The following is a 13163-nucleotide window of genomic DNA, read 5'->3' on the forward strand; positions in this document are numbered from 1 at the left end:
TTTAACTGGTTTTGAATTGTTTTAGCATATTTAAACATTAATTATACACGCCTTGCTGAGTTTCCGGTCATGTCACACTACACAGTCAATTAGTCTCACAGCCATTGTAAAGCACTCCTCAGGATGTTTCATCTTTAATACTGAAGTGCCCCAACCCTGACTAAAGAAACATTTTCCACCCCTGGTCCTAAATATTTGTTCTAACTGTTCTGCACAAGCTTACACCCACCTTTTCCACATTTTGAATTTTCATGTGTACACACTAACCGATTCGTCAAAGGGCAAGCTTTTATTGTGCAGAACATGTAATCGCTGTTCAAGTGCGATCTTGGTGTGTTCTGTGAGCTACTTAGTTTTCTACAACAGTTCAGCATTGCACCCTCTGTTTGGTGACAACAGGACTGAGTGAACAACCACTGACTTTTAAATCAGAAGAATAAAGCGTCTTCGGTATTAAACACCCAGGACAGGGACAGACGGTGATCTCAATGGAAATGGATCGATGCCATCACGTGAACGCATACCATATAAACTGTGCATTGGTGTCACCATCAATGGAAACATGCGAGTTAAAGAGCACTGGAGGTGAAGGCCGAGTGGCCGAATTTGGGCTAGGAAGAGCATTCCGAGAGCACATCCAAATGCAACATCTTCAAGGCTGTTAAGCTGCTGCAGTGAATGATGGGGACTCAGTTATCTTATTAACAAGCCTGTTACAGCATAGGGGAGTCTACACACAACTGGGTAACTTCACTGATGCAAAGAATCTAAGACAATTTCAAGCCAGCTTTCTAGGTTTGACATGGTACAGTATATATCACTATGAGCAGCGGCAGCAAGCCTAGTGTGACTCTGGGAAAATCAGGAAGATACGGTCACATTTGAATACAATGTCTCAAACAGAGGAAGCCGCAGCCACCCACGTAATGCAAGACGCACGTTTCTTTTCATCTTTTCATCTTTCGCAAATCGAAACGTAAAGAGCAGCTTCCGCTGCCGACGGACAAGCGGAGTCGCATCCTGGCACATCCTGGACACAGACGACGGGGGAAGTTTAAGAGGATGGAGTCTGTCCCTTTCCTGCCTTTGAGGGCAGTTAGAGTTGTCCCGGTAGCAAAGCCGTTCTCAGTCTTGATCCTGCCACCGAGGAACCTCCTGGCGACGCAGACACCCCGACACACACATGCAAGCCACCGACCGACAAGACGGAGACCCAGACAGACCGCCGCTCTACCGCAGACTACAACACGGATGCCCAGCTCTAACTCTCTGGCAGAGCTCTCACCACCATTGCAACGTCCTGCCGGCACTGCCTTCATGCCGCGGAGCAGCACAAAAATCACAGCACTGTTGCCTGCAAAGGTGTTAGAAGTCTTGACGTCCCACTTGGAAGGCATGGCAACTCACCACAAAGGATGGTGTTGCTGGGAGACATAAGTTATCTGATAATAAATCTATTTATAGTCTTTCTAGAATCTGTTGTATCATCCTAGATCCTTTTCCCACCTTCTTGAATCGTGTTTAGCTTTATTTTAAGATTCTACAGTTTTATTCATGTGGGGAGGCTTTCACTGGTCGTTTCAAATGTCCTTCCCCTGCTGAGAACTATAGTGGCATTAAAAGTGAAATAATCTTCAACCGTTGTTAGGCAACATGCATTTCGTCAAAGATAACCTGTCTCAAGTTTTAACAAAAGATCAAAATTACAGTATACTGTGACAAAGCCATGTGTCATGCAATAGAACTCTTATTGTGGGTGTGGACAACACTGTCTCATCTTGTTTGGTTAGTTTTTGGCAAAGATGCTGTCCAGCAAAACACACTGTTCTCCCAATAAATACAGTCCAGAATTACATATCAGTTTTTGCCACAGTGGGCAACAGCTCTAAGATCAGGAACTATTCTGATGGTTGTAGAAACTCCCACTGACACTGAGTGGCTTCTTTCAGTTCCCTAAGGAGACATGTGCTGCAATGGTGGTGGGCTCCTGAGAATGAGTTAGAAAGAGCCTCTGTTCTAAACAGACACTGGTAGAGCACAGGGGAGGGGAGGGAGGGTGGATGGGTAGGGTAGGGGAATAGTCTAGTATAGGGGACCTGTTCTGACAAGGCCTCCTCCTCCTACAGACCTAAGTAGCTATTCTGAGCTACGTCCTCAAAGGTGGTGGCACGCCCTGACGGCTCCAGGGTTTTGTAAACCAGCGTTTCCTCGACTGGGCTGGTCATAAACAGGAGCCCTGGGCCCCGGCGAGAGACAGCAACAGAGAGAGAGAGAAAGACAGAGAGAGAAAGGGAGAGGGAGAGGGGGTGCATGTGAGAAAAACTCCTCTAGGATTGTGACTTCAAGCGGGCATCAGGGTGGGTACTTACGCCAACCTCTGGTGCACCCAAGGGGGCTGAGAGCTGTCACCCGGGGTCCTGATAAGCTACTTGAACCCAAGGCCACAACATATAACTACAATACAACCTTCTGACTATAAAAGGAGACAGGCCCTTGATGGCGTTTGAGTCTCCTGACTCTTTTAGGTTTTTGTTTCTGATGGATAGCCATGTTTTCTGGAACTAAGAAGGAATCCCATCCTGGAGAATATTAGGGAGTCCCAGCCACAGGTGTGAGTCCCAGAACAGCTCTCAGTCCCCTGGCTGCCCTCTCAACAGTCTGGTGCCCGGTGCCAATGGCAGGCAAGCCCGTACCCAGGTAGCTGTTATAGGGCACTGGGATCAGACTTTCGTCTTGTTTTTTCTCATCTGCCACCTCGTAAGGCCCATCGTCAAAGAAATCCAGATAGAGCATGGACTGGTTGAGGAGCTGAACCCGCAGCTCACCTGAAACACAAAGGAATGAGAAAACAGCACACAGACACCCACACTCTACACAGACACCCACACACGTTCTCTACACACAGCACTCTAACACACAGTCCTCTACATACAGCATGTTAACACATAGTCCTCTACACACAGCACACTAACACACACATTCCCTACACACAGCACACAGACACCCACACTACACACAGCACACACACATTCTCTACACACAGCACGCTAACACACACTATCCTGCACACACACATTCTCTACACACAGCACGCTAACACACACTATCCTGCACACACACATTCTCTACACACAGCACGCTAACACACACTATCCTGCACACACACACATTCTCTACACACAGCACGCTAACACACACTATCCTCTACACACAGCACACAGACACCTAAATTCTAAACACAGCATGCACACATTTTATATACACAGCACGCTTACACACAGCACTCTAACACAGTCCTCTACATACAGCATGTTAACATACAGTCCTCTACACACAGCACACTAACACACACATTCTCTACACACAGCATGCTAACACACAGCACACTAACACACACATTCTCTACACACAGCACGCCAACACACACTGTCCTCTACACACAGCAGGAACACACATTCTCTACACACAGCACGCCAACACACATAGTCCTCTACACACAGCATGCACACACATTCTCTACACACAGCACGCCAACACACACAGTCCTCTACACACATTCTCTACACACAGCACGCCAACAGACACAGTTCTCTACACACAGCACGCCAACACACACAGTCCTCTACACACAGCACACTAACACACACATTCTCTACACACAGCACGCCAACAGACAAAGTGCTCTACACACAGCACGCCAACACACACAGTCCTCTACACACAGCACACTAACACACACAGTCCTCTACACACAGCAGGAACACACACAGTCCTCTACACAGAGCAGGAACACACACTCATTCAGCTACACACATGGCACAGTGTTACACGCGACTCAGCCATCAAGCAGTTGAAATCACTGCGGATGGGAGAGGCTGGAGTGGCTGGTATTTTTCATTATGGGTATTTCCACACTCTCCAGTGATTAATGTCATTGTTTTGCAGCCCCTTCAGTCTCTCTCAACTGCACTTCCAATGTCATATATGCAAACACACTAACCCACTGAAAGGAAATGGTAAAAAAAGCCTTTTGGTTGTTCTAGTTAAGCTCTTAATTTGGACAATATTACTGCCTCAAGACAACAGAGCATTCATGCTTGGCAGTGCCTGATGTGAAATTAAACTGTGAGGCTGATGATACAGTGAATTATGAGACCATAAACGCTTTCACTATAATGCTTTTGCCTCAGTCACGAAAGCATGCTGAGATGTGACTGGATGGCTAGGCTCATCAAGCGATCTAGCCTGCCACTGTCCAGCAGGTGTCCCTGTAACCCCAGAAGATCCATCTGGAAAACAGCAGATGGAACGGCTGCAGCTGCACACAACCTCAGGATGCTGCTGCTCAGGCTTGGTGCCTTAGTTTAGGATTCTGGAACCTCACCTGAAAGCCTCATTAAGACCAAAAAATCCACATTTCTCTACAGTGGCAGGTGAATGAAAAACACTACAAAGTGGGAAACAAAAGCTCGCATATCAGGGCCTTTCACGACTTAACGTGACGTTACAAACCTGTTTCTCCTTACAAGGATCTATTCACCTACAGTAAATAGACGTCTGACCTGGGCATGAAGAATGCAGAAGAGAAGCAAGTAGGACACCAGCTAGTCTGATGGCTGTGGAATTGTGCAAGCAAGCATCAGCACGTTTATTCAAGAGCTCTGCACTTCCGGGGTCGCAGAACGGCAGTCGTGCGCCCTGCTCGCGGGCTTTACCTTTCCAGTTGTAGGTGCCCGGTGCCCCGAACAGGATGTAGTTCCTATCCGGGGTGAAGCTGGCGGACATGCCCTGCTGGCAGAAGCCGAACTGCTCGTGGCCCTGGGGCCGCCCCTCGCAGAACTTCCACTCCCCGCCGTCCAGGTCGTCCTGCTCCGTGAGGTCCTCACTCAGCATGTAGCAGCGACCGATGGGGTCCCGCGTCTCCTGCTGCCGCCGCACCCACTGCCGCAGCTCGTACAGGTGGGCGCAGGTCTGGCCGGGAGGAGACACCCTTTTAAATCCCGAAAATACGGTGTCGTGTGGCAACAGGGTCCTGGCTGCCCTGGGGCAAAAGGGTTCATCTCTGGAGCTGCGGGAAGGCCTCACACAAACAGGGTAAAGGAAGTGGATCTCCACAGTGCTGCAGAGATCTGGTTCCTTTCAATAAAGGAGATGACGAAGGTGACGAAGGTGGCGTTTAAAAAGGCAACCCAGGGCTACTTTAGGACCAACTGCAGAATAGGACCCCAATGGCAAAGGTGGAAGTTAAGCAGAAGAACATTGAACACGGGCATCAGGAAATGTGTCTTTACACAAAGGGAGGTGGATGTTGGGAGCAAGCAAGCTTGCCAAATTTTTTAAATCCCCTGGGATCCTTCACAAATTGAGATCCTAGGATGGAGAAGCCACAAACAATCACAGGGACAAGGTGAGCCGAACGGCCCCTTCCCATTTGCAATCCAGGTTTTACGTTGCGATAGATGGGAATGTACAGAAGGACTGACTGAGCTCACCACCACTTTCCCGCCTATCCCCTGGCTCTTCACGGTCACGCCCAGCCACTGGTTCGCCTTGCTCTCGTGATCCGGACTCACTGGGGGCGACAGGAGCGGGTACACACGGCTCCGATTAACAAAAACAAGTATTCATCGCGGCACCTAAACAGGCCGACAAAACGTGAGGATAGACGGCAAGCGTTGTTAACACTCGCTCCTCTCGATTGTAACTGGATTGTAAAAGAGATACAGACAGATGAGCCGCCCGACTCATTTCATTCTAACTCGGCCTCACCTCCTTTATCGATGTCCACTCGCACGCAGTCCCACTCCTCGGCTGTGATCGGGCACTGGTAAAGTGCCCCTGTTCGAACGTCATGCTGGGGCTGGAACCCGCGGGCCTGTGGTGCCCCCACCAGGATCCTGGAGAAACAGCATCCACACTGGGGTTAAAGGTCGAACTCTGGGGGGGGGTTAACTTCCTCTCTGCACACATAAACCCAGGCTCTGATTAACTGCTTGTGTATTGTTAACATTTCTTCTTATGTTACGTGAGCCTTTATAAATCAACCTCTACTTAATTTCCTGCTCGACATGCTATTCCAACAAACAGCCTTTTGGCCTGGACTTCTCAGTCAGTGTCATGCTGAAACACTTCTTCCCATTTCCTCCGATTCTGCCAGATTCACCGGTGCAGCAGGGCACGTAGCACGTGGAAAACCCCTGACGTTCTGGCTTCTGTCGAGAAATGGCTGGATGAGATCCTTGCAATCAATTAGTGACTACAAATAAATCGAGCTTGGACAGTCCAAAACGGCCTCCACTTGTTATTATGTTTTTGAAACTTATAATCGGAGGAAAAGGGTTGCTCTGAATGGATATTGGATACTTGCATCCCCATTTCCGTTTTACAAGAAATGTCTGTACAAAATTGCAGAGTCAGTCTATGTCAGTAATTCATTTAGTACCCAATACTCCATCAGTCAGCTGCAAGTGAACGGAACTGAGATAACTTAGGCTTGAGACAAAGTGGGATAAATGGTACTCCTGGTACTGCTGATAAACAGCTTTCCATCTCTGATACCTTTTTGGGGCACTGTATTGCAGCCCTGCAGGGGTTAAGAGCAGAGGTGCTGGGGGTTAGAGTGGATTCCACTCTGACACACACACACAGCAGTCTATTGTCACCCAGAGCTGGTATTTCAGCTAGCAGCCCTGCGATCTGCCTTATTTGGACTGGCTGGCTCTTCATGGGGGCTATTTAAAAACAGCAAGGAGAGCCACATTCCAGTCAGCCTTCTCAGCCATGACAGAGCCCAGGAAAAAAAAGAGTGAGGAGGGAGGGCTGCATCTTAAAGAGGAATCCAGAGCTAGCAGCTTTATCACCGTCAACCACTTTCCTGCCTCGCCCATACTGTACCTGGAGATGCTGAACTGTTTGCTTTTGTTGGAATTGATAAAGTGTGGCTTTCAATAGAACTGGAAGTTTGCTCTCATTATTTGTACTCCTTGTAATGACACTTGTATTGTAGGTATTGTCAATAACTGTTAACACACAATCGTTTGAACAATTTAAACACTTGAGGCCTTTTGACCCAACCAGCCCATTTGGCAGCTGGTTGTTAACTAATTAAAGGACCACCTATAGGAGGCTAGATGGGTCAAATGGCTCCCTCTGTAACAATTCTTGTGATCATCAGCAGACTTGCCAAGAGAATGTATATTTATCACTGATGTCTTCCTTTATAAAGACATTTTTTGTAAAGCTAGATTATTTCCTTATTGTGTGACCCTATGAGTCCTCTCCCTGGATGTCAGTCACCCTGTGTAACACTGCGTTATGTCCACCATGTCTGAGTTCTGACTGCATCATAATTATTTCTTAGTGTCTTGACGGTACAGCAGAAGTAGAGCAGCTTCATGCACACTGATGAGCAAACCAGCAGCCCAGGAAGACGTAAAACAATATCCCTGCCTGTTTCCTTTCCTGAATATGGTCAGCAGTTTTGACAGCATAAAAATCAGACAAAATTCTAATAGACAAGTTGTGGGATTTGTCTTTGTTCTCACACTGGGCTTTGGTACACAGAGGACAAGAGGGAGAGACAAGTCATTCATTTCAAAGTCTCAGGGACCTTTCAGGCTTCACTGAGGTTATGACCCTAAATCAGTGAACAGTGTATTAATACAGAGGTCCACAATACTGAACCTAGCTTCACCCTCTATTTAAGTCTCACTAACAAGCTGCAAAGAGGGTGATCTGTTTGTTAAGAATATAAATAGATGGGAAGCAAGAATGTAAAACACAACTTCTAATGTACTGACAGAGAATGAATAACTTGGAACTATGGGCTCAGTATCAGACTATTTTTGTGATGTGTCACCAAAATTAAAATACAGCCTTATCAAGTTGGAACTTTATTGTGCAGGGATGGTTGCTGCATTAAAAGCCTTAAATCTTCTTTTTTTTTTGTTTAATTCCTAATTCATTGATTGCTTTAAAACAGTGCATTGGCATTAAACGTAAACACTGCATTTAACGCAGCCCGCCGCTAAGTTTGAAGAGAAAAACCGAACGACAACCGCAAACCATGAGCGTTTTTCTTCTGTGAGCCTTTGCATTTCCTAACCCATCTCTGCGGCCTCTCTCTGCCAAAGGCTTGAAGGCCTTCAGGGACGTCCGGAGATGTCGTGCAGGGAAAGGGATGGAGGGCGTGGAGGGGAGAGCAGGCCAAAGCCCAGCTGGAAGATGGAAGGGGTTCCCAGGCGCCCGAGAAGGGCTGTGCCAGACGGCGTGTCCGGTAGGTAATCGGTGGTCTTCACCCCGACGCCGCGTTCAGACAACCTGCCCGCAGCTGCCGGCTCCTCTTGTTGTAGCTGTGCGGTTTGCCAGGTTATGCGTCAGTGAAGTGGGGAACTGGTGTGGGGCTGGGGTGGGGGAGAGACAGCTGTCGACTTGCCCCCCTTTCCCCTCACCCCATCAAAGACGAACGCCAGATCTTAACAGCTGTTCCTTTAAGAGCCTCTCTTTCCCTCTCGATCGCTGTCCATTCCCACCTCCTCTCTCAGTGGCGTCATGTATAACCAATGTATTATTCACATGGGAACGAACTACCGAAGCCCTGTACAATACCACAGACTTACTGCCCACTGTACTTTACAGAACTACAAATGATCGCGATCCATCTTGACCTGAACGTTCCTGCAACCTTTTCCAATTAAAATTGTCCATATTAAAAATGTGCATCAAGAGTGGTGATGATAGAGTACGCTTTGCAAAAGAGCTGTTCAGCTGGATGGACATCACAGGAGACGACAAGCGCACGCATTTAACATCAAAAGCCTTGCAACGTTTCTAGGGACTGGAGTAGAAGCTCCTGACATGTTAGCCAGGAGAATCAATCACTGCAGGTTTCGAGAAGGTGGTGTACACAGGCTTTTAGGTGTGCAGTATTGGTGGAGAAAACGAAAGCTTGAAGGATCTTGAGTAATCCTGTACAGCTCGAGGGGGGAGTCTGGGTGGGCTCCAAGTGTGACATTAACTCACCCTGCTCTCTGCTTGCCACCCCCTCCTCCCCACACACACTAGAGGGCAGGTGGTGTGCAGCTTGCGCTGGGCTGCTGAGCTGGTATGTATCAGGACTATGTGGGCATGCCGGTAGCGGGCCCACTAACCCAAATGAGTTATTCAAAACACTCATCCAGGCGTGCCTCAAAACAATTAAATAGTCTGCCCACATTCCCAAAGCAATCACCTGGCCCTACAGCCCCAGGGAACTTAAGTATAGCTAAACTTTACTGATACTATAGGAAGACCTGAATAAAAAGACACGATTAGTACTACTTGCTTGCTGACCATTTTTGAGCTTGGAATTTTCTGTGGTTTGATGTTGACATCACTGATTCTAATTTTCTGTTTTAAAGTGCAGTAAAGCATTGAAATGCAGTGGTTTCTTCCTATTCCCACCCAGTAAAAGCCTCGATTAGTTATTTATTAGTTCTGATTGCAAAGAGCACAGTGAGAGAAATTGACTACTGAATCATACTTATTTCAATGAATAATACATAAAACAGTACCTGAAGTATTAAATAAGGACCATTTCCCCTAACCTTGGCTCCTGATCTCAGTGCAGTTTTAAACTTAATAGCCATTAAAATCTGAACACTATGGTGAAACTGAACCTATTTAGCGTCTCAAAGCACATGCACTCTCCTTTAATGGTGAATTTTTCAGAACTGTGTCTAAGAAAGAACTCCAGTCAAGCTTCCCCCACAGTTCCAGACTGGTCAGAAAAGCCCCCCCCCCCCACTTCCACCACCACCACCCACTATTTGAGAGGCCGGAATAGTGAGACAGCAGTGCGCTGAGTGTGAGGGTGACAGGCCCCAGAGGAATGCCCAGCCCATGCCAACCGGTGGCACTCCTGGCAGCTCAGGGCAGTGCGAAGGAGTTCACACCGCAGGACAGCGAACACAGCCAGAGGACCGACTCGCATGTCATCAGCGGAGATCACTCCACTCCGCAGGAAGTTAAGGCTGCTAAGGTTTCCTCTTTGGTTTGCGCTCACATTTTTCACAACTCACGTCCTGGCCACCCAGCTAATAATTTATTTTAAACTCTCCGCTGCTCTGAAACACGTGGGACCTAAAACGACTGCGGAAATTATTTGTTGCCCACTCTCCTGCATGCCAAGAAGGTTTTATCACCTGGAATGGACTCTCACACAAGCCATGGGTATCTAAATGACACTTGGACCAAGCTAACACAAGCAGGATTGTAAAAGGTGGAATAACCTTTGGGAAAACCTAAAATATATTCATTTTCATTTCTCAGATAAAAAAAATAAGTAAATGAAAGATGCTATTCTAAGAATCTAAGATAAGAAGCACATTGTCTTTTATTCATGAGAATGCCATCATGGCAATAGCTCAACAGATTGCCATTCCTGGTGTATACATTATATGTTCTATATCCATCCAATGTCCCCAAAAATTTAAAAAATAAACTGGGGCTACAGAAAATAAACTGGCCTTGTGTCTCATTTACTTTGCACAGAGTCCACGTATTTCACTAATTGGGGAATCAGGGGAGACAAGTGCAATCTATGTGGATGTTCATTAAAAACTAAGAAAAGGTGACACTTTACCCAAAGGTTTGTGGGAGTATGGAACAAGGTATGCAGTCGTGATATCCAAGGCAATACCCTGGCTTACATGTACTATACATTTATTCATTTGGCAGACGACTTTACCCATTTACCCATGAAAGTGACTTACAAAACCTGACCAAGATGCAAAGGGTGCATATAACAGCAGCTGCTTTCAAGAAAGGGCTGGATGAGACAGATGGATCAATTAGCTACTGACTGCCAAAACAAGGTGTTAAAGGGGCTCCTCTCGCCAGTGACCTTTTTTAATTCTTACAACCAGATTCAACAAGGCTGTATGTAAGCATACAAATAAGACTGAGCATTTCTTTAATTTTTACAGAACGAAAATGACAGTACTCAGCAGCCCTTTATTGTAGAGAAGAGGATAGAAAATGGAGGAATAGAAATCAATAGTAAAGGAAAATAGAATGTTTAGTTATTCAGTCACTCCCTCCTGCTTTGAGATACACGCTGGATTTTTAACAATACGCTGGCTTCAGGTCACCAGATAACAACCCTGAACAATCCGGCTCAGTGGAATGGTAGCAATCTGTCACCTGGGGAGAGTTAGGTCCTTCTGTCACAGTTAGGTCCTTTCGCTCACCTGGTAAGACCCACGTCACATGGAGACAAGGGCCTTGGGCCTCTTCGGGCAAGGTCTGGCTCAACTGGACTTGCACACGGATCACCAAAGGTCACCCGCCCTGCCTCCATCAAAGTGACATCTGTCTCCCCCCTAGTGCCATCCAGGCACATTTACTTTTGCAGTCTCATTTACTACCATTTAGCATTAGCATACTACCTCCAAGTGAGAGGGGTAGTATAAAGTAAGCGCTTTACAGGTAATGGGGACTCCCCTCCACCACCACCAATGTGCAGCCCCACCTGGATGATGTGACAGCAGCCAGAGTGCTCCAGGACTCTCACCACACACCAGCTCTCAGTGGGGAGGTGAACAAAGTGATGAAGCCAGTTCAGAGATGGGGATTATTAGGAGGCCATGATTGGTAAAGGTCAGGGGGGAATTTGGCCAGGACACCAGGCTAACACCCCTATCTTTTGGAGAATTCTGGGATTTTTAATGACCATGGAGAGTCAGGACTTCAGCTGTACATCTCATCTGTAGAACAGCACCTTTTCTTTTACAGTATTTTGTCTGTCCCCATCACTGTACTGGGGCATTAAGACCCACACAGACTGCAGGGTGAGTGCCCGCTACTGGTCCCACTAACCTCTTCCAGCAGAAACCTTAGCTTTTCCAGGAGGACTTCCAGCCAGGTGCTGACCAGGCTCACACCTGCTGAGCTCAGTGGGCTTCCAGCTGTGAGCTGCAGGGTGACATCTGGCAGGGGTCCATTGAGAGGCTTCCACCATTATTTCCATCAACCCAAATTCTCCTTCTCATCATTCTCTTCAGGTGCCAGCTGGAGAGTTTGTTGTTGTCTCAGCATCTGTCTCGGGAGATCCTGCCCTTATCTCACCTCTCAACCCGACGCCATTCGTGTCTTACAGAAGACATGCTTCTGGCTTAAGTTACTTCTGTTATGGCTACCGTTGGACCAATGAAATCGGATGTTTGCACTAAGAGCTTTCCCCTTCATGCTATCTGTAGCTCCCCGAAACAGAAACTCCAGTAAAGCCCATACTCAGTTGTTTTTCTTCTTTTTGTTTTCAACAGAAAGTCATGCTGTGATTGCTGCTGAAACCCTACACTGCCCACCTCCAGGGGTGGGACTTTTAATTTTAAGTGGTGACAATGGGAGAAGGAAAGTAGAGATTTGAGAATATTTTAATGCTGTATTTTTACACTGCAGTTCTAGTTAACGTGCAGTTAATTTGCAGTTCACTAACTCTACCTAAATGGGGAGCAAGCCTGAACAGGTGATATATCACGTTATATTTCACCTACTATGTTCCACAACCCGAGAGTTTTGCTTCAAAAAGACGGAAACCAGTTACATCAAGTAAGGAATGTATTTTTTAATCAGTCATGGATAGGGCATCTACTCCTGAAGCAATATTTCTATCTCAGTAATCTCATTTTACAAAGTTCTGCAGTGGAATGCTAATAGATGATAATAAAAATGCTTGCTCATATCTCAATTAAGCAATTGAGTCCATTAAGCGAATGGCCTGGACTCACTTTGTGTTTCATCAATATTAATCAGTCTGTGGCTTTACCATGAAGACAAGCAAACAAAGCCCATGTTGTACAGTCCAATGTCATTGGCAATTAGAGCATCCCCATTCTAAATTTATATTCCATTTTAAAAAAATCCACCACCCCCAAAAGATATCATTCTAGCTACAGAAAATCAGACAAACAAATTGATCCGGAAAATGGGACCTTCAAACTCTACCCAGGAGGCTGTGCATGTAAAGTACAGCTAAGGCACAAAGGAAAAATGTCAGTGCTTGATTATCACTGCTGTTGGCCTGTTTCTGGTGAACAAGCATTCGTCAGATGGATTTATAATATCAAGACGCCTAAGGTAGATTAGGCTGGACTGTTTGAGGAGAACAGGCCGGAGATGTCTGG

The 13163-nt window shown here is 46.6% G+C and overlaps 1 protein-coding gene across 5 annotated transcripts in view; it reads right to left on the reverse strand.

Annotated features, from left to right (window-relative positions):
- The window catches only part of itga7 (integrin, alpha 7), a 50921-nt gene that overhangs the window by 21633 nt on the left and 16125 nt on the right, over positions 1-13163 (reverse strand). For 3 of the 5 annotated variants that reach the window (XM_088633991.1, XM_088634000.1, XM_088634018.1), the window contains exons 2-5: positions 5770-5897; positions 5493-5572; positions 4716-4971; positions 2694-2825 (exon numbers count right to left, since the gene is read on the reverse strand). In XM_088633991.1, coding sequence (XP_088490117.1) covers positions 2694-2825; positions 4716-4971; positions 5493-5572; positions 5770-5897 — 596 coding nt within the window. Of the gene's footprint in view, positions 1-2128; positions 2237-2693; positions 2826-4715; positions 4972-5492; positions 5573-5769; positions 5898-13163 lie in introns of all 5 variants that reach the window. The other 2 variants (XM_088634008.1, XM_088634016.1) reach the window with 1 other exon arrangement.

This window comes from Lepisosteus platostomus, chromosome 1, assembly GCF_059453375.1.
Source record: "Lepisosteus platostomus isolate fLepPlt1 chromosome 1, fLepPlt1.hap1, whole genome shotgun sequence".
NCBI lineage: Eukaryota > Metazoa > Chordata > Actinopteri > Semionotiformes > Lepisosteidae > Lepisosteus > Lepisosteus platostomus.